Source organism: Echiichthys vipera (genome assembly GCF_963691815.1).
Source record: "Echiichthys vipera genome assembly, chromosome: 5".
Lineage (NCBI taxonomy): Eukaryota > Metazoa > Chordata > Actinopteri > Perciformes > Trachinidae > Echiichthys > Echiichthys vipera.
The window spans coordinates 10130151-10151977 of record NC_139830.1 but is presented as its reverse complement, the minus strand read 5'-3'; the positions used below and the strand labels follow the sequence as shown (position 1 = coordinate 10151977).

At 40.7% G+C, this 21827-nt stretch overlaps 1 protein-coding gene across 2 annotated transcripts in view; it reads left to right on the top strand.

Annotated features, from left to right (window-relative positions):
* The window catches only part of dscamb (Down syndrome cell adhesion molecule b), a gene marked incomplete at both ends in the record, with an annotated part of 124166 nt that overhangs the window by 68209 nt on the left and 34130 nt on the right, over window positions 1-21827 (top strand). For both annotated transcript variants that reach the window (XM_083914539.1, XM_083914538.1), the window contains 7 exons: window positions 9784-9930; window positions 10553-10831; window positions 11511-11786; window positions 13852-14148; window positions 15190-15462; window positions 18898-19176; window positions 19441-19560. In XM_083914539.1, the coding sequence (XP_083770665.1) occupies window positions 9784-9930; window positions 10553-10831; window positions 11511-11786; window positions 13852-14148; window positions 15190-15462; window positions 18898-19176; window positions 19441-19560 (1671 nt within the window). The remainder of the gene's footprint in view (window positions 1-9783; window positions 9931-10552; window positions 10832-11510; window positions 11787-13851; window positions 14149-15189; window positions 15463-18897; window positions 19177-19440; window positions 19561-21827) is intronic.

The window sequence follows — 21827 nt, the reverse complement described above, 5'->3', positions numbered from 1 at the left end:
CATGTCCCGTTTGTGTTCATGTCCTCGAAGTACTAAAATCAACCAAGTTGTGTTGGTGCCTGAAGTGAAACACTGGGTTCCACGTCCAGACGCGCTTCACAGCGTTAAATCTCATATTTCGTAAGATATCACACGCCTCCGTTCTCCGTCATGTTTCTTCAGATATCATAAGAACCTGTTGATGAGAATAGGCTGAACAGTTCCCTGGTTTACGTTAATTTAAATGATTTTTATTTGATAGTGACGGTGCACTTTAATATGGTTCAGTTACAGAGTATGAAACTCATGTGCTGCACATATTGTTAATTTTGAACTCTTATCGCTAGTTAGGCTTTTGCGTGTACAGTGTAACTGAAATATACAGTTTTCATTAAGGGTCATAAAACCACAATATACGAATACAATAAAATACACCTTGGTAATTTACAGTACAATTATCTTAATAAGGGTACAGCTCTGTTTTGCTTTTAGCCAGCACTCCTGCTGTCTTGACGTTCTTCAATGCACAGACCTGCTTAGCAACATGCTGTTTAATGGCTCCGGGCTTCAGCAGAGATTACTGGATTGCTAACCTCATCAAAGACATCAGCAACCCCCAGACTCTTTAACCTGGGAGACCTGACTCTCCTTTCGCCGCAGTTTTTGTGTGTTTATGTGCGTGCCTGAAGCCAAGCTCAGCAAGCTGCTATACAATAATGTAAAATGAATTCTCCCTCCCCATGCGCTCTTGTACGAGGGTGCTTTCCCGTCGCGACATAAACCGTCTCTTCACACAGGTTCATTGTTCTTTGGCGCCATCGCTGTAGCATACTGTTGTTTCACAGAAGCTCTGGACTCCATGTTGAGCAAAGCGTTGTTATTGGCAACATGCATTGCACAGCTATCATCCATGAGTCATTCTTCATTTTACACTCCTTTCACAAATTTCAGTGTGCAGTAATGCATGAAGGTATTTACAAAACTGTAGATAAAATGCTGGTTCTGAATTAAGATAGAGTGCCTGCAATAATTCACTGTGCATTTATTCAATATAACAATTTTCATAAATACAAATTTTGCAACATTTTATAGAAAGAAAACTAATACAATGTAACAGAAATAGCCAAATTCAATTTTATTAATCTTTCTCACATTAGTTATCATAATAAATATCTTTCTATTTTACACATTTTACACATCTTTGTTTCCTAAGAGTCTGTTTTGGTATCTCAATGTTCGGCAGTATTCTGACCAGGAGCTGGGTAACATGATTTATTAATATGACATCTTTCACTTGTGCAGTTGTTTATTAAATATGAATTGTTCATCTCATGGCAGTTGGACATTTTTTGCATGGATTACAACGCACAAATAATTAATGATAAATGAAAACCCATTTTTAATTTAAAACAAGGACGATATAAGACTCGGAGTCACTGCATTTCACTCCGTGTGCCTGTGTCACAATGTTTTTCTGTTTGAAAATACAGTACGTCTGAAAAACAACAGCAAAACAAAGGAATATGATTAAATATCTAACTTCATGGTATTTTAGTGTTATTTTAAGTTCAAGTTTGAGTGATGGATCCAGAATAAAGGCCTTGAATTGTGGTTTGTTTTAGCAGTTTATACTTAAATGCACATTTGTTGACTTTTACTCATTAGATAGTTTAATGGGTAGATTTAGAGATTCAAACAGGCATGTTTCAGGCAAGTTGCAATGAAAAACACCATTTTTATTAAATCTTATTGATCAAAAGAGCCTACATATTTTTGAAATCTAAAGGTCTCAGCATACCTTTACATACGGATCTCTTCTTTTTAACATCACTTAACATAATATGGTGATGCAGCTTGGTGTATTATTAATCTTTCCCTTTTATCTTTGTCCTTTTTGACAATTGTACGTCCTTAGTGAACTTGTTGATGTATTATTTTGCTGTGAGATTCATTTCATAGATTAATTTAATTTCAGTGTTTTCTCCTTCTAAATGATCGTTTAAGAAATCTATAGGACATTTCGTAACTTAAATTGAAATGTTCAACAAAGGTGAAAACGTCTATCTGTAAAGTGAGGTGTTTACTCGATGTGGGCGTATGAGACTGCAGGATTTCATTGCAGTGTTCTGACACAGCCAACCACTGTTTTAGCATTCAGGACACAGAAGGAGAGACACAGAGGGGGAGAAAGAGAGAGAGAGAGAGAGACCAAGCAGAGGAGAGAGAAGAAGCAGGAGAGGAAGTAGAATGAGCCAAACAGGAACACAGAGGGTTTTGAGGCTGAATAAGAGACAGAGAGTCTCTGATGCCAAAACTTTCTCTGAACCAAGGACGCCTTCTTCACTGAGGCTTCAATGGCAGCTCTGTCATTTACTTGTATTTCTAAAATCTATTCACACAGCAGGTGCACTGAGAGAAAGAGATTTTTATAGGTGACATTTACAGGTGCTGAGGGCTTTTTCATTTGACCTGGTTTCAATATTATTAGCTTAAGTGCATTTGTTACGTTCAAATCCTCGTCTTCGCCCTGTTGTTTATTCTTTGCTGCTGTCTCAAAACAATTTGGAGTGATGTTTGAGGCACAGTGATGATGGCACTATAAATGTAACTTTATATTATAACTGCTAACCCATAAGCTATATAATATGGGATTGATTTTTTTTTCTTTCCTTCCTCAAGACAAATCCACACTCACACGTTCTGTTTTTCATGATTATTTTCCCACCACTTAGAATTTCATGCAAAATCCATTTTCATTGTTTTTCCCACCAAGTTATTAGAGTCATCTTGAAAGTTTAGATGTGACAAACTGCCTACTTAACAGCAAGGCTTGAAAATCCATATTGTTTGGCTGTGACACACAAACAGAAGTGCAGCAGACCACACTTGCTTAAGATCCAGAGTGTCTCCAACATGTCAGCTGTGTTCAAGGTCCTTTGTTGCTCTTTTTCCTACTAAAATCGCTCACTCTCAACCAACATATTTCCTAATTTTACATTTTAGCTGTTGACCCTCAACGTTTCTGAACCGCTGCAACCCGTTCTCATTCCCTACTCGTCATATAACACTTTGTTAGGACCCCTACTTTTTGAGGCCCTGGGTAGTAACACTTAACATTGTGAATTCAGACAATGCTGCTGCATGATTAGGTTTTGGAAAATATCGTGGTTTGACTTAAAAATCAATAAAGCTTCTACACAACTTGAGTTCATGTCATGTGACATGAACGGCGGTCTCTTTGGTGAAATTTTGGTGCGTGTCTGCCACACCCATCCACCCAGACTTCCTCCCTAAGCAGAGTTTAGGGTTCATTATACTGCCACCTCACTTTGCACTTTGTAACTTTGTTTTGAAAGGTGCTTTACACTGCATATCTGTGGTTTGCAGAAACATACAATGCCATCATTTTTTTCGGGTGATTGGACTTAAAAATCTGCCTACCAGCACCTCTGAAGCTCACAAATTAACATGTCATCTCTCATTTGTTTGATCTGTACTACCACACTGTCGTTAAAGAGGTTTTACTCTCAGATTATTTACGTAGCCTGTAGTGAAAGCTCTGTGTTGCTTTAATCACATTTACAGAATTACTAAATACTTTGCTACTACTTTACTTTATTGACTGAAATGTGTAGTAAACTTACCCCAATCTACCAAATAATGCTGGCTCATTGCACCTGTAGTAAGCCACCTAACCAGTGCAGTAGTTAGATAGTCTACCTAATCACAAATCTCCCTTCTACATACAGTATGTGTAGTGACTGCTACACATGGTAGTGCAACTATGCGACACATAACCGTGAAGTGTGGCACAGAGAGGAGCAAGCAGCAAAGCAGTCTGCAGATAGCTGCCACAACAAATCCCACTTCCATCTTCATTCCACCAAAAATATTGTTAAGTGTTATGCGGCCTTCATTTTAGCTTCACAAGCTAAAGAAGCAGCTTCTCCTGGCGTTAAGTATCACGTTGTTCTTCCATTACTGCACTGTGGCATCAGAGAGGGTTGTATCCACTGATTTAAAGAGTGTTGCGGTAGTTTGACCATTAGCATGTCTTTTATTGATTACAGAGTCATCATGTAAATTAAATGGATCTGAGAGAGAGACACGCTGTCTGATTTCACCCGACTGCCTGCTATGAGCAGTCGTTCAGTATGACACCTACAGTACACTGCCAGGTTGGGGCTTTAGTTCAGTGTGATATATCTTCTTCAACAGTGCTTAAGAGTCATTGCGTATGGCTGTCAATCATATATGTCGATAATATAGATAGATGAACAGTTGGACGGATAGACTTAAAATATTTCATGGTTTGGTCTGCAGAATTGTCATCATGCTCATTTCGGTTTCTCTGCATGCAGCCGTGCAGCCCTGAGGAGCTCTGCAGTGGAGAGGTCAGTCCTGCGATCTGACCTCAATCAGCTCAGATTAAATCTGTGATCAGGCGACTGGCCCCCCGCGCCCTGTTCTGTGATGCAACGTACCCCGACTCTGAGCAGGCAGAAATTAGTCTGAGAACATACCGTTCAATCCTCCAACATTACCACCAAAGGAGATAATGCAGTGTTTCCTCTCCTACTTTTGTACAGTATAGTAAAATAAAAACAGTAAATGGTAGTATTGTTCCGTGAGGGTTTATCTCTGCAGAATTTACTCTCTGTCTTCAGGTGAACAGCACACTAATACCAGCTTTAAGTAATATCTGAGCTAAAAAGATAAACTATTGGAGAGGTGGAGCACTTATTCAACCTATGCAGTGTGCAGTAGGCCCGCGATAGACAGCTATCTGTTTTTAATTTTAACTTAATGTCTGAAGTGACTCCGGAGAGTTGAAGTGGGGCAGAGAAGTTACCACACAGACCTAGAGCATTCATAAGCACATTTATCATCTCTCTGTCTCTGCTGACCCGACTAGAACTGGGTCCCTCCTCACTGTCTGACTCACACTGTACTGAGAGCCAGTCCCACCTTCCTCTTTAAACAGCAGCAACTCTGACTCACCAACTCACCCTTTAGAGAAGAGATTACTCTTTGTGCTGAACATCTTCAACCTACTGCATTCAAACTGTACTCGCATATGGTGTCATATATTTAGAAGAGAAAAAAAAGCATGAACGGTAAAGGGTCTGTGTGATAAAGTATAATTCATCTCAGAAAGTTGTTCAATAATGCAGCTTTTGCACTTATCTTGTAAGATGTCTCAACATCTACTGGATGGATTGGCACAACATTTTGTAACAACGTTTATGACCCTTGGACGATAAATCCCAATGATTTTTGGGTTTCCATGACTTTTCCTCTAGTGCAGAGGTTTTCAGTTTCAAGGGAAGCTCACTGCATGGAAACGAACAAATACTACATGCATATTAAAGTTTGGGGAATTTTTGTATTTTTCCCACTTCTTAGAGTCAGATATTAATAAATTCCTTTGATCAGACCTTTTTTATGTATTTGATGTAGTCTGAAGTTATGTCAAACAGCAATATGAGGCTATATTGGCTCATTTGTTGAGTTTCTGTGGGTTAAAAAAACATAATCCTGATCCCATCCAGGAATTGGGCAAACACACATTCACATTAGTAGCATTTTTGCGTGAACAACAACTTCTGGATAGCTTGTGCCACGAAATTTGTGTCAGACCGTCATGTTCCCTTTCTCAGGATGAATTTGAAAATATTTTTACTTTTCACTTGCCATCATCTGATCAACATTTTTAATTCATCACTTTGGTTTATGTTCGGATACCTGCTAAACTAACAACAGCTGCACTTTGTCTTTTTGGTGCTTATTAGCAAATGTTCGCATGCTAACACTCATGTTGAACATGATAAACATTACAACTGCTGGACATCAGCATGTTAGCACAACTGTGCAGCCTAATATCCTCATAGAGTCACCAGCTGTAAACTCATTATTTTATAGTTTGTAGTCTTCTTTTTCAGGTGCTAAAAAAAGGTTTATTATTTGTAACATGCCTCAAATATGAACCCCTCGCAGCCAGATTTGACTACAGATGTTTCATTTGCACAGTTGATTGGAATAAACACGTTGGCAGTTCATAACTAATTCACTCCAGTTAAGTGCAGATTGTCAGCTAAGATCTGACCAGCCTCGCCTCTCATATAAAGCGCAGCGACTTCAGAGCGTCTGTTGGCAGCGAGGATGCTGTGACACTAGCTCATCTGTACGTCGAGGCTTATTTAGCCTGCTGAGAGTGAGAGCCCGCTGTTCGTATTAGATTCTGTCTCTGGCAAAGTGGGGATGATTAGATAAAGTGTGTGTGGTGGAGTGGAGCACTTTTTCACTTTATAGTAGCAGTGTCTGTGAATGAATGGAGGCATGGGCTCTCTTTCTGACAATAACACAGAAATCTCTGTCCAGAGGATTTTTAACGCATCTGGGAATTGAGGCCTCAATTACTGCCATAATTAATCCATAGCAGTTTACAGTATACACTTCACTACACTACATTACCTGTTTACCATTCTTACTTTTTAGCGTTTAAAGGACGCTGTGCAGTTTCTTACTTGATATTCTTGGCATTGGTGAGGGGAATTACTCACATATGCTGAAGCTGTTAAAGACAAAGCAGTGGAATTAAAGGGAGTGGGTTCGCGAAGAAGAATACAATAAAATACAATTCAATACAATAGCTCTCATTTTGAGTCCCCTCCCTACTGTAGCGGCCCCTCTGCCTGCACTTCATTCTGTCATAACACAATAACTGAGCTCTGACGTCTTAAAAGGCATTGCAGGAGCATAGAGGTGCTTGAAGAGAAAATTGCAGCAGCTCACAGCGGCTGGAGTGAAATACCATTTTGTCTCACTCAAGATGGATTCCACAGTGAGATTTCAGAGGACCAGTACAGAATCAAAATGGAGAAGCCAGAAGGGAGGAGAGAGAAAAAACGGAAAGAGGCTGTGTGTGTGTGTGTGTGTGTGTGTGGGTGTGTGTGTGTGTGTGTGTGTGTGGAGTGGACAGCTTTGGAGGACATGTCTGAATTTTGCTTGTCCTGTTGCTCAGTAATGTATATTTTTCAGGGTTTTCACCTTTTTCCGATAAAGTGTTATTCATTAGTAAGATTTCATTTCTAGTGTTTTTCTTGCGGCACTGATCACTGCCATGTGTGATCAAGAACAATAACTTGATTTAATATTTATAATATAAGAAGCATTAATAAAAAATACTGTAATGCAAAGCCGTACAAAAATAAATAAATGAAAAAAGAGCTCTCTCTCTTCTGTGTAGCTGCAGATGTGTACAGAACCGGTGGGGGTAAAAAAGCAAAGGCGATGATCATAAACAGTAATGCTTTTTTTTCTGTATCTGGCCCCCTCAACCTCTGAGAAGATTTCCTCCACCAATCGTCTTGCACACTGGCACGCATGCATGGCTGCCGGCATCTGCACAAACACACACAAACACACATACATGTACACACCACGCAGTCACACCCTCTCTCCCTGCCTCCCTCCCTTCTCCCTCTCTTTATAGATTCCACTTGCTGGTTGCCCATCTAACAGCCCTGTATGTAAACCAGTGAAACCCCTTCAGGACATCAAATCCGTGGAATCTGTTTGTCGGTTCTATCTAGGTCAACGCTTACAATAGCTGTGCAATTTTTTTTCTTCTTCTTTGCCCGCCTCTCTCTGTATTCCCCCTGTTTGCTTAACCCCACAAGGTTGATTTTCCTTTCCATCTATAAACATCAAAAATGCATAGAAAGTGTAAGCATATTAAGCGTGCCTTGCTTCTTTAATACACATTAGTCTCAAGTGGAATATTAAAACATGTAGAAGTTTGATGTTAACATCAGAGTCTAATGTTTGAAGACAATTACATTTAAGTCCTTCCCCATTAATATTTGTTCATCTAATTGGTTTGTGGCGTTATTCTGTCTCGTAACACTGTAAGTCTACACAGAACGGCAACATGAAATGCAGGAGAAACACTGCAGTTAAAAACAGTTGTTTCCTCTCTTCTTGATCTTTAGGGTATATGTGACCAAAGGGGGTTGGCATCTAATGTGTTAACCCGCACAGAAAAGAGAAACCTCTGCACCTGCTTGTCCATGCATTTTTCATAGGGTCTAGAAGTGTCTGTTTGAGAGACCATTTTGACTAAAAGCACAACAATGAATATTCACACAGCACCAGTTTAACATTAATAAACAAAAATATGCGCGATACAGAAGCTTTGCTAATTTTTTGCTTTTGTTTTAGAGACTTACTCCTTTTTTGATATAATAAATCTAAAAAAATAAGAAGCATTTTACTTGTTAACTTTCGGTTTTAGAGAAAAATCACAGGAAAACCCGCAGCTATCCTTGTTCAACTTAAATAAATTACTCACTGCTAATCTGCTTTAGCTGCTCCCACACAGCCCGTTCGTTCTACTTTTGGGCAAATCGCTGATATGACTGCCTTCAGACACAGTGTGCAATCAAAATCAAATATGCAGAGAAATGTTCTGCTAGTAAAAGCAGTCAAAAATGTAGCCTTAACCAGAGTGAAGACTTTACCAGTGTTGGTGCCTTCTTCTTCCTCATACACGGTCCAAGTGATAGATGTACCGGTATCTTATCAGACCTTCAGAGCAAACCATTTGCTGCCATTAGTTCTTACACAGTATGAAAAAACGACTTGCACAGGCAGATGAATTGCCCAACCTTGATAATCTCTCACAAAGCTTTACTTTGTTCTTTTGTCAAAGTATCCCTGTGACTCATTATAGCACAATGGCAAGTTTTCATATTAGGAATAGAAATAGAAACCTTCTGCATGACATAACCCCCCATGACACATGCTAAACGTTACAAACTGAATCAATGAATCATCTTTCATCAGCTCAGTTAGCAGATAATTAAAAGCTAGCAAAATATTTGTAGTGATGATGACAAATAAGGTACAGTAAAGACTGCAACACGCACAGCAGTATTTTCTTTAACCCTGTGATGTCACTGTACCATGTTTTTCTTCTGGACCCCGTCAACATTGGCTGTAGGTGTTACAGGGCTGTTTCTCCTTGGGTCTTAAAAGCTCCCTACGCTGCCTCTGTCTTAGCATGCCCACCATCGCGCAGTGAAGACAATCTCCTGTAAATTGCTTTTTCGATCAGTTTTGACATCAATCTGCTCCCATGGGAATGTGGGCATTCATGTGATGGCGGAGAGGAAGGTTTCTTTCCTTATGGATGTTGACAACCCCACTCAGCCTGGTTTGATCTGCAGAATTAACATAATATTACCCTACATACTGAACTGGCTGTGACAGCCAGAGAGGGATTGGATCTCTATAGCAGACACTGGCGCCAGTGAGGTTACTGCACTGGCAGAAGTCAAAGACAAGACAATAAAAGCTGTTAGAGGGCAAAGATTTGATATGCTGATCTGATTTCATGAAATACAGTTTTTTAAATTCATGGATACAGTTTGTCTTCCATCATCTGGGTGATTTTACCACAATAATTGACAGTATTAGATTAAATGCTGGCGAGTTTATCTGTAGAAGTTCACTACACTTATTGTTTATTTATTTAGATCAATTCTTTTTCATTTTGCTCCCGTAAACCTTCTCGTCTCGTGTAGAAATAAAGCATAACTTCTAAAGGCTTTGTGTTCTGTGAGATTCAAACATCTACAGATTTGCTGTGCACTCTACAAACACCCTATGGAGAAAAGAAATCCTTCTGTTGTATCGGGGTGAATGAATTGTTTATGTTGTAAAAGTTGTTCTGATCCTGCATAACAACCACACAACTGCTGCCTTTCATGCATTTCCACTCGCTCTTTTTATCTTTTCCAGGACAAAGATATCTCATTACATCGACCGGAGCCTTGTATATTCTGGACGTCCTGCCTGAGGATGGGTTGAATAACTATCGCTGCACCACGCGCCACCGCTACACCGGTGAGACTCGTCAGAGCAACAGCGCGCGTCTCATTGTGTCAGGTCAGTACTGCATTCAAACTGGAATCAATTGAACTGCACAGACCTACATACAACAGGACTAATATATAGAGAGATATTGTAATCTTTATTTACTGTAAGAACGCTGGACATCATCTTTACATGTAGATATACTACATTCTAGTTGGATTGGGTATTTCAAAACTGCAGACAGCAAAAATTATTCCCACCATAAAAATGTTATCCCCTATGAATTATGAGTCCTCCTCAGACATTTTGATTGATTTGAAGGATTGTAAAGCAAGACCACCCAGTGAATGGGTACGTTTAGGACTGGGATCCAGTTTACAGTCTGTCCAATCCTGTCATGCAGACCGATTCACTCTCAGGTCAACTATGAATTATGCAGCCAGTCAGTAACAACAACACAACCATTAAAATGTAGGCAGAGGTTCAGTTATGCATTGTAGCATAGTTTGATAAGTGAGTAATCCATGGTGCCATCTGTGATTGGGAGACACTGTTCCTCTCTCCCCTCCCTAGCATAACAAAATATACAGTATATAGAACCGAATCTTGACCCCAAGAATCAATATTGGATTACACTGTCAAGCGCCTGGCAAGGCTCGCCACTAATTAACACTAAATTCTCTGCTCCTTCCAGACCCAACCAATGCTGAGCCAGGCATCTTGGATGGCTTTGACCACCGAGAGGTGATGATTAATCATCGGGTAGAGCTGCCCTGTAAGGCTTCAGGCTACCCGACGCCCAAATACCGCTGGCTGAAGGACAACAGCCCTTTGGAGCCTGACAGTCGCTTCCGCCAAACCATCACAGGGCTGCTGATAGAAAGCACACAGCCAAGTGACTCTGGGACGTACGTCTGTGAAGTGTGGAACAGCTATGGCAACACTGAGGTCATGGGGCGTCTGTATGTCAAACGTAAGTATTTTATTAAAAGGAGGAGTTCGTCTGTATTATCAGTTTAAAGCGTTGTAGTAAGTAAAACTTCCAAACATTTGCGGCTTTGCTTCTTCTCTCTTTTTATGTAATTCATCACAGACAATACTTGGGTTTTGGACTTTTAGGGCAAAACAGACATTTTGGGAATTTGTGATGGGAACTTGTGACTAAATAAAATACAAAAAAAAAGTTTGGTCTAAAAATCGACTGAAAATATTGAAAAATGTCTCAATTTACAAAGAGTTTTAGGCGACATCTTCAAATTTCTTGTTGTGTCCGACCAACAGTTCATAAACCAAAGTTGGGAAATTTCCCCTCATAGAAGACAAAGAAATGTTATTATAATATATAATTAATAAAACCAAAGACAATGGAACCGTTTGAGTTTTTTCTTTAAGAAAAATACCTAAATGATTAATCATTTAAAATACCCATAGCTGCCAAAACGTTTTCGCTCATTTGTTTCAGATCTAATCCAGGAACAGCGGGTGACAACCTTTTCCTCTAAAGTCTTATGTAGCAATGCTGCTCACATCTAACCTGAACTTTCCCCAACATCTGCCCTGTTGTCCTATCAAAATTACTGTCATTAAAAGAAAACAAATCTTTGATTTCTCCTTTAAAAAGACACCATTTCTCTTATTTTTGTGTTGCTTAGAGCCCTTGAAGGCAGTGGTCAGCCCTCGGAAGGTGAAAGGCAGTGTTGGTAGCAAGGTGTCTCTGTCTTGTAGCGTGAGCGGCTCAGACGAGTATGAGCTGTCATGGTACCGCAACGGAGAGATCATCTACCCTGGCAACAATGTCCGTTTCACTGGGCTTAGCCGGGAGAACCTCATCATGGAGGGGATGTCGAAGAGCGACGGCGGAGCCTACCAGTGCTTCGCCAGGAAGGGCAAGATGTCCGCACAGGACTTTGTGCAAGTCATCCTTGAAGGTAAAATGTGTGCATGTGTGCATTTGCAGGGTTGAGCATTTACACCTAAGTCCACCCTGTAGTAGCTGTCTCATGTATAATCAGTGAGTTAGCAGAAACAGATTCAGGCCTTGGAGATCAATACAGGGTTTATGTGTTAATGGCATCCTGCTGTGACTCTCTGCTATAGGCCGCCATTAGGATGAACATCCCAGACTTCACAAACGCATACAAAAATACACACACACACACACACACACACACACACACACACACACACACACACACACACGCACACACACACACACACACACACACACACACACACACACACACACACACACACACACTTGAATCCAATAGCTTACCTTGGCAGCGTTGCTCAGGCAACTGTCTCCTGTGGCCAGGGAGCTGTAAAAAGAAGATATTGATAATCTATAATCATGTGGAACAGATCTAGATTATCAGTGAGCAGCAGCAGACATAAACATTTCAAAAGCCAGCCACTCTCTGTCTGGATCATTGTTTATAATGAGAGAATGGTGAAGTCTTGATAAAAAGTCATGATTTTTTTCCTTTTCCTGTGCTGCTGTATTATTATTTCACGAGAAAAAAAAGGGTTTTATGACAAACATTGGCCCCTGACAGCAATTAACACATCTTCTCTCAAACACTCTCAACCCCTGGTGTCCAGTAAGAAGAGCTGACAAAAATAAAAATAACAAACATGGTGTTTTTTTTTCCATTAGGAGATCTGTGATCTGACCACTGAGTTGTTTTTATGTTATTTCTCATGGCTTCAAAAACTATACGCTGTACATCTATTATACAGTTAATACAACAGAATGCAGTATAGGAGCAGCTCTGTTTCCACCGGTTCAGTTATTTTCAGCTCATTACACGTTAGATTTTTGTGTGTCCATTGTCAAAGGTTGTGGATAGCACCAATAGAAGCATTCCCTTTTTATCTAATTTTTCCATTACCCCTCTGTTGGGGTACCTAGCACACTGATCTGATACTAAAAGGTGGTTAAGAGGAAATACAAGGACAGCTGGATGGAGCAGTGAGGAAGGGTGAGCTTCCATCCCAAGTCAGAGCAATGCTGGAGGAAATGTAGAAAGCAGAAACTAGGAACTAAAAACCAACATGATACTAATGTGGCTCCTACCATCTGTACAGTTCCTCCTACATTTACGTAAGAGCACTGTCTGCAGTAGAAACGTAAAACAAACCTAGTGTTTAGGTACATGTCGATCGACTTACGTACGGTTCTAAATGTTCTATAACAAATGTGTTTGATGGAAACGCGGCGTTAGAGCACTAAAATGTGCCGCTCAAGTCACCACACAGTACCCTGTCCAGATTAGGAACATGTCCCAGATTAATAAGAGACAAGTAGCTGCTTAGGAACATGATCATGTCATTGTCCTGTCAGAAATTGTCGTATGTACCATACCAGTAGAGCACTCAAAGTTAACATTTTAACGTAGTCAGTATGGCATCTCAACTCTTTTTATTTGCAGAGATAACCCTTGTTTTTTGGAGAAGCGCCAAATCAATAAATGTAAATGTAAGCTAAAACAGTGGCTCTACTAACAGGTTGTTGGTTGAGGTCAAAATAAAAATATGGATTTTGTTGTAAAATTAAAATAATTTCGTCATTTACCAACGTAACTCCTAATTCTCCACAACCACATTGTGGAGATGAAACTAGCTCTTGTTGTTTTTGACCTGGGAATTGTTTTTGGTCCAGCCTTTCTTGCTATGCTTGCACTTTCTCTGACTGATAAAGCAACAGACATGTTCAGACATCCCTGACTGCTAAAGTCAAATTAACCAAACAAGCTTTAACTCATCTATAACCAAACATCACTCTGTTCAACGTGGTTGATGGTCAACCAGGTGTACTGCCTGATATACTGCATGATAGAAGTGTGCCACTGTAACTTGCTAACTTTAAAACTTACTGTAAATGTAGGCTTATCTAAAACATTGTAATGCTGATGACGGTCAAAGTTTAACAGGTCTTTTGTTCACCGTTGTATTCCTGTCTCCAACCCTGTCCCACCTTGTCCTCTGCCACAGATGGTACTCCAAAGATCCTGTCCTCTTTCAGTGAGAAGGTGGTTAACCCAAACGAGCCTGTCTTCCTGGTCTGCAACGTTAAGGGCACGCCGCCGCCCAGGTGCACCTGGTCGCTCGACGACGACCCCGTCATCAAAGACAGCCATCACCACCTGGGCCACTACGAGACCCACGAGGGCCACGTGGTCAGCCAGCTCAACGTCACGCACACCCAGGTGCAGGACGGCGGGGTGTACCGGTGCACGTGCAGCAACTCGGCCGGGGTTGTGTACCACCAGGCTCGAATAAACGTAAGAGGTGCTTGTCAAATCAGCTCCTCCAAGAACAACAATACACATACCTGTCTGTCTCTCTGTGTCTGTCTGTGTCTCTGGCTGTCTGGCATTTGCAGTACATGAGCGCTGGTTGTTGTTTGGGTCAGATGTGCAGATGTATTAGGATTTTAGAGTTGCTTAAATTAAATCTTTGATCACATTTACATTTTCTTTTAGGTTGTTCTCCACTGATTGACATTGCCTCTATTTTCCATTCTTTTTTATGCATTATTTCCTTTTTCTCTGCTCCTTGGTTCATTTTTAATATGGTAGCTTCGTCTTTTTCTCGCCAAATTATTACTGTGCTTTTCCTACATGCCTGTATTTTTAGGTCAAATGAATTATCCTGGTTTGCTGCACATAAGCGTATCTGGATATTGGGTTCCAAAATGGGCTGGTTTGTAAATAGCCAGAAGAAAAATACATTTCTTCTGTTTGCATGAATAAATGTATCTGTGGTTTGTTTGTGTGTGCGTGTGTGAATGAGTGTTCATGTGTGTCTGTATCTGTGTCTGCGCGTGTTTACTCGAGCAGCCAATTCAACGTCTTCACGATCAGATGTTAAAGCGATTACTCTGTTTCCATTTTATGAGACAGGGAATGTAATACTGTGAGCAGAAAGAGCAGAGTTTCAAGTATCAGTAGTACAGTATTATCTAAATGCTGTTTTCCTTCAAATGGTTAGCACGCTTTAATCTGCTTGTCATTTCGCCACCTTCTGCTTCGAGTTAAGCCTAAGATCTTGTGGTAAAACAAACAAGAAAAGCTTTAAACAGCAGTTCCTTGGCATATCTAAGTGTTTTGGTGGCAGGTAGCGCTTGTGAAGCTGCGGAGAGAAATGTTCTTTGTTTTATGTTCTTTGTCTAGCAGTTAACCTTTCCTTGTTTAAATGCTACATATACCTTGAAAGTCAGAAATATAGTTGTATCTACAAAAACACCAAAAATAAGCTCTTGTGATTTGATGTCACAATCCACTGAATGTCTTTATAGAGGATCCTTTCTCATTCTCTGTCCCTCTTTAGGCCGTGCCAGCATTCGTCCAATGAAAAACATCACAGCAATTGCTGGACGGGACGCGTTCGTTCACTGCCGTGTGATTGGCTACCCTTACTACTCCATAAAGTGGTACAAAAACTCCGCATTGCTTCCGTTCAACCACCGACAGCGGGCATTTGAGAACAATGGCACACTGAAGCTGACCAACGTGCAGCAGGTGGACGCCGGCGAGTATAACTGCAAGGTGATGGTCCAACCCAACAAGATGGACTCCCAGAGTGTCCATGTCCGTGTGAGAGGTTAGTCCCAATGAGCTGAATATGATGCCCAACCTTGAGATGGTCTTTTATTTTATTTTACTTTATTTCCATTGAATTTGGAGCGTTAACTATTTGAAAGCTTGCAGAAATGTTGTCATTGTAACTTGCAGTGTGGCAAATTGTATTTTAATATTAATTTTCCTTTGGTAGTATAGCGCAAAGATGAATATATTTTTATAGCTGGAGACAGACATATATACAGTGGTATACAGATTCAGTGTTGTTAAATATAGAGCTGATTTAATATGCTTTATGAATCAAACAAGTCAACACAATGCTATTTTTTTTTAATGAGCAATGCAGTGCTGGGATTTGATTGATTGATTGATTTTACTTTAGTTTCATGACATGCACATGAATTCCCCAATCCTCATTGGTTTACAAGACACACACAAGACAATATCTGTTGCAGTGTTCAAATATTACAATTAATTTCATTACAAAGTTGTTTTGCAGCTCAGTCTTAAACAAAATATTCTGCTTTGTCTCCCGGGGCTTGACAAATAAAATCAACAACAAAGAAAGTTCCTTTCCTGAAGCACGACTCAAATTTATCACCTAACCTAACGTAATCGACACAAACGCTGTTGATTCTAGGAACAAAGTACATCCCTTATGTCCTCGTAGACACATAGACATAGCTATGATTGTTAAACAAGACATCTTCTCTTGTTTTTGTTAAAGGGGCTGTATTCGATATTCAGAACAATAATATAGCAGCTAACAATTATTTGCTATATAAAGATATGGTGGCATAAAGATGCCCTGAGAATGAAGTCACTCTTCTTCTCTTCTGTGTTGTAATCTGAGTTTATTTGGATAGCCGGTCTGGCTGCTGTATGTTAGTGCATGTGATTGCCTTGTGCATCAGTGTCAGACAGCGAGGGCCGTGACAAAGTTGAGTGGATATTTGACGAGTTGGGGAACAGTCGGCAAGGACCATGTGGAGTCAACTTTTTTCTGTATTTCACGTACAGCACCTTTAAAGTCATTGGTCGACATTTTGTGAAATATGCTCATTTGCTTTCTTGCCGATAGTTAGATTAGAAAGTCAATACCATCCTCATGTTTTCATGTTAAGTACAGGGCCACAGCAGAGGCGGTTAAGATGCGAGACAGTGCAACTCTAATTTTTGTCTTGTGTGTTTCAACACCACCTCGCTTCTTTAGGAGACGAGCCGCAGGTCCTGAGTCCATTGATTCTAATGGTAGAAGTGATTGTTGATCCCATGGTCACTGAAGAAAATATTGGACCCATTTTTCACAAGCTACATATCTACCAAACATTGACACAAACATTACCTTTTTCCTCAACCTCATATAATACTTGAGGAATCCAAGTGGATTTCCTTTCGGAGGACTTGGAAGCAGCATGTGCTGAAGCACAAACAAGACCTGTTAACACTCGGCTAGGATTGCTTCAATATAATTTGGTGACAAGGATATATGTGACACCAGAAAAACTAAACAAGTATAATATCGCCCAGACCTGTGTATTAGGAGAAAGGGACCTTCTTCCATTGTATTTGTGAGCAATGAGTTCTCTCAATCAGTCTGTGGAAACATTTGGGACTCTTTTATACCATGTTTAGAGCATTTCGATCCACCTGTACAACTCACTTATTAATATTTATTATATTTTCATTTGTTTAATCTGCAAAAAAAAAAAAAAAAAATCTGTCATGTGAAAAAATGCCAGCTTGGGTTTTTCCTGGGCGTTATGTGTGGGACTATTTCTTGCCCAGGCGCGGTGACGACCTGGAGTCTCCACTGGTCCACAGTATGTAAATAAGCACATTTCTCAAAAATGTTTAACTCTTCCTTTAAACTGTCACAATTTTTACCTTGTATTACAACTAATGGTTTCTTACCAAAGTCCCATATTTTGTGCTCTAATAAAGCTGAATTTGATAAATAGTCTAAATAGGAAACATAAGGCACTTTCTGAGGCATCTAAAAATTTCCTCAGTGGAAAAACCCATCAGTACATATATAAATAAAAAGATCTCCTGAGACAGAAAGACAGACAGCTAAAGATCTCACCAGACTTAAATTAATCTGATATTCCTCATCAGGGTATCTAATGAAGACTCAGGGCTGAGTGACTGATCTCCACTGAGATCTTACAACTGTAATAGGTGATACTAAAAGGGGCTTCCCCATTAATGCCCCATTTCCTTCCCTCTGTACACTATGCAAGGTTGTTGTCCCTGTATTACACTTTCCAGTGGAGCGAGGGAAACAGAGGGGGAGAGAGAGTGAGAACTAAAGAGAGAGCGATGATATAAAGCAACACTTCCCAGTGGTGCTATAGTGAGCAAGTGCATTTGTTAATTTACTCTGCTCATGCTTAAAATGCGGAAGTGTCTTTGGGGATCCCTGGAGTCCATTATCTCCACTTTGTTGTGAATTAAATAAGGTGCTAAAGTGCTGCTTATTTTAGTGTTATTTGAACTCACTGGACACTCAAACACAGATGACTTGTGTGATGGCTGGAGATTTCCCAGAGAACAGAACGCAGGCAATTTGAATAGATCTTACTGTATAAATGTGTCGTTATATTATGCAGCCAGATTGACTCTGAGCACTTGTTGTTTTTTAAGTACACGCTAGTTCTGCGATCAGGGGTGTTAAATAGTTGGATAATATAGTAGATTGATGAAGTGCCAGGGTGGAAAGTAGGTAAGGATGTAGGTTAGTAGATAACATAACATAACATAACATAAGATAACATAACATAACATAACATAACATAACATAACATAACATAACAACATCTGTGCGGTCACCTTCCAGTAATCATCAAAAAGACACGATACTTTATAAATTACATATGACACACCTGTCCGTCACGCACACACACATACATCCTACATGACATCTATTTATGTCTCCATGATCACCGGTGTAACCAGGGCAGAGTAGGCTTTGACCCAAACCAGCTGTTGCCTGTTGATGAGGAAGGAGCAGAACCAATGGATGAGATATGGGTTGATCTCCAGTTGAAGCATTTTGGAAAGCAGTATGAGATCAATAGATGATTATTAATTGACAAAGATAAAAAGCTCAGGTTCACTTAGATTTCTTTTTCCGAGCAACCTGAATGAGTCACCTCAAAGTTACTTCTTTGTTCTGTTTCTATGGATGCTCTTGTAACTTCCTGTGCTGAAAGGACAAAATGTTCCAGTTTGAGAATGACGGAGAATTATTGCTGAATGCTTTGCTATTCAGGTCTTTTATGTTCCTTCAGTGACCTCTTTAAAGCAAGCTAGTTAGAAGATTGTACGATTACTCTGAGAAAAGGACACAGTACCTGCCTCAGAATCCAGGGAATTAAGATGGTCTTTGAATCTCACGGCTGAAATCACATTTGCTCTTTGTTTCTCTTTCTTTCTTTCCTCCTCTGTCTGCCAGTCCCTCCCTATATTCAGCCCTTTGAGTTCCAGCGTTTCACCATCGGCCAGCGTGTCTTCATCCCCTGCGTGGTCATGTCAGGCGACCGACCGCTGGACATCACCTGGCAGAAAGATGGGCGGCCAATCCCCATCAGCCTGGGTGTGACTGTGGACAACATCGACTTCACCAGCTCACTGCGAATCTCCAACCTGACGCCCGATCACAACGGCAACTACACCTGCATCGCCCGCAACGAGGCTGCTGCAGTGGAGCACCAGAGCCAGCTCATTGTTCGAGGTGAGAAAGCACAAAGGAACACATTATATATCTAACTGCACCTACAGGGCTACTATAATCTGAAGTATGTGTGCAGGTTTTCATTTTAAGCAATCCCTGCAGAACCAAACTTCACTTATTAGTTCCTCCTGTCTGGCTGACAGTAAAATCGAATGGTGTAGTGTTTGACTGGTATGAAAACCTGCATACATAGGCTACAAGTATAATAAAGTAATAAAACATGTCATGTAACAATGTCAACTATAACGTCATGTGTATGTACAGTTCCTCCTCAGTTTGTGGTACAGCCTGAGGATCAAGATGGGATCTATGGGAAAACTGTGACTCTGAACTGCTCAGCTGAAGGCTACCCGCCACCCACCATCGTATGGGAACACTCCAAAGGTTCATTAAACACAGCATGCATTACCCACTGCGAGTGACCCTGCCTACCTGTAAAAACAATCCAACATGGATGTCCATTATTTATGGTCATTAACCCCAGATTTAATGGATATAGTTGTATAATTCACTCTTTAACCCTCACAAGACAAACTGCAATCACAAAGCTGTCTTTAGTTCAACAATGTGGACAAAGTGTCCTTTCTCTGCTGTTCACCGTATGACATGAACATTAGGAGTTCTAGTTTTTATTGCAGCAATGAACACAGTAAAGTACCAACAAGTCCTCCGACCCGTACAACCACATCAGTTGTTCGATCCCACCCTCTAATACAACCCACAGGAGCGTTTCCTAAATTAGCGCCCCTACCGTTGGCAGCAGATCAACACGTCCTCATACCTACCTTTATAGTTACGGTCACAGTTTGATTAGGTATAGAAGACAAAACTACTTGGTTGGGTTTAGGAAAAGATCATGGTTTGGATTACGATAAGTAAATTTGTTACTTCAGTTACGTACGTAAGTGACTTTTTGTTTCACATGGGATACGAACAGCAGCCTCATGGGTTTGTTCGACTGCTTACTAAGTCACCTGACTTCCTCCTTTGCCCCATCATAATTATCACAATACAGAAACAGATAATGGTACTAGTCATATGGATTCAGGCTCACAGCATTAGGATTATTGTTATCTTGAGTCCTGATGATGTTTCTGGTCTGTGTTGAACTGCAGCGATTGAAGGTTTCAGCTTTATTTGTCTATTATTTAATATTTTCCACCATATTACTGTACAGTGTACATGTAAAAGGAAAATGCATAATCACGTAAAAGGACATTTTTTTGTTATACTAGCAAACAAACTGTCAAACAAGAGTTATATCATGTAATGAACATTTTGCAAACGACAATACAGGTCAGTTGTAGTGCTTTTGCAGGTGAGTGGGTTCCATTTGCTTCATCCACAGCCAGAGCATATGTGTACACACACACACACACACACACACACACACAGCCATCTGTTCTGTAAACCAGGGGCTGGGAGCTCACAGGGTTTCCACCTGCACCATTAGAGAGATATCAGAGAGAGCGAGAGAGAGACAGGCAAAAGCAGACGGAGAGATATACAGATAGAGCGTCAGCAGAGATGCAGGCAGGAAGGCAGCAGGTGAGTTCAGCCACTTGAGCAGGGCAGATGAAAAGGGGCCCCAGGTGTTTGCTCCATCATCCATATAACCAGGGATGAAAGCTTCACCAACAGAAGGACAACAACCAATGAGGTGTGGTGCGTGTGTGTGTGTGTGTGTGTGTGTGTGTGTGTGTGCGCGTGTGTGTGTGTTTGTGTGTGTGTGTGTGTGTGTGTGTATGTGTCTGTTTGTGTGTGTGGTGTGTGTTTGTGTGTGTCTGTGCACGCTTGGCCCCATGATCAAAGGAATGAAGGAATCAGATGTGTTTTTCACCCTTTGATTGGATTTGTGTGTGCGGGCGTGCCTGTGTGCTTGCATGCATGTGAAACAAGCAGGCCTCATGCCTGATTAGTACTGACTGACCATTCCTGATCAGTACGGAGAGAATATGCTGAGCAGTGTGTGTGTGTGTGTGTGTGTGTGTGTGTGTGTGTGTGTGTGTGTGTGTGTGTGTGTGTGTGTGTGTGTGTGTGTGTGTGTGTGTGTGTGTGTGTGTGTGTGTGTGTGTGTGTGTGTGTGTGTGTGTGTGTGTGTGTGTGTGTGTGTGTGTGTGTGTGTGTGTCGTAGCGTTAAAAATAAGCTTTACCTATCCAGCAGGAAGTGTTCCATGGTTCAGTTGGCCAAGCTTCAGGTCAGTTTTGTGGGTTTTTAAGGCCTTTATCACATATTTTTACCTCAGTTTTTCACATCATCCTGGTGCTCTGTAGTATGTTGTAGTCCAGGATATCAGTCAGAGCAGAGAGGCAATGAAAATCACCTCCAAAACAAAAGAAAAGGTATCCAGGGTAGGTGGCTTGGGAAGCTATTGTCTGATTTGTTGTAAGCCAGAGTGCAGTTTGTCCAGAGAATGGCGGTCTGGCATGCTTTTACTGAAACACAAGTAGCTAAGAGCCAGATGAGTGTCTCTGGGAGATATGAAACAGTAAGTAAAGGTCAACTGCTATTAGCATAACGACTAGCCCCATTTGGATATGTAAAATCCACAATTCAAGGAAGAACTCACTCCCTCCCTCTCTCTCTCTCTCTCTCTCTCTCTCTCTCTTGCTCTCTCTCTCTCTCTCTCTCTCTCTCTCTCTCTCTCTCT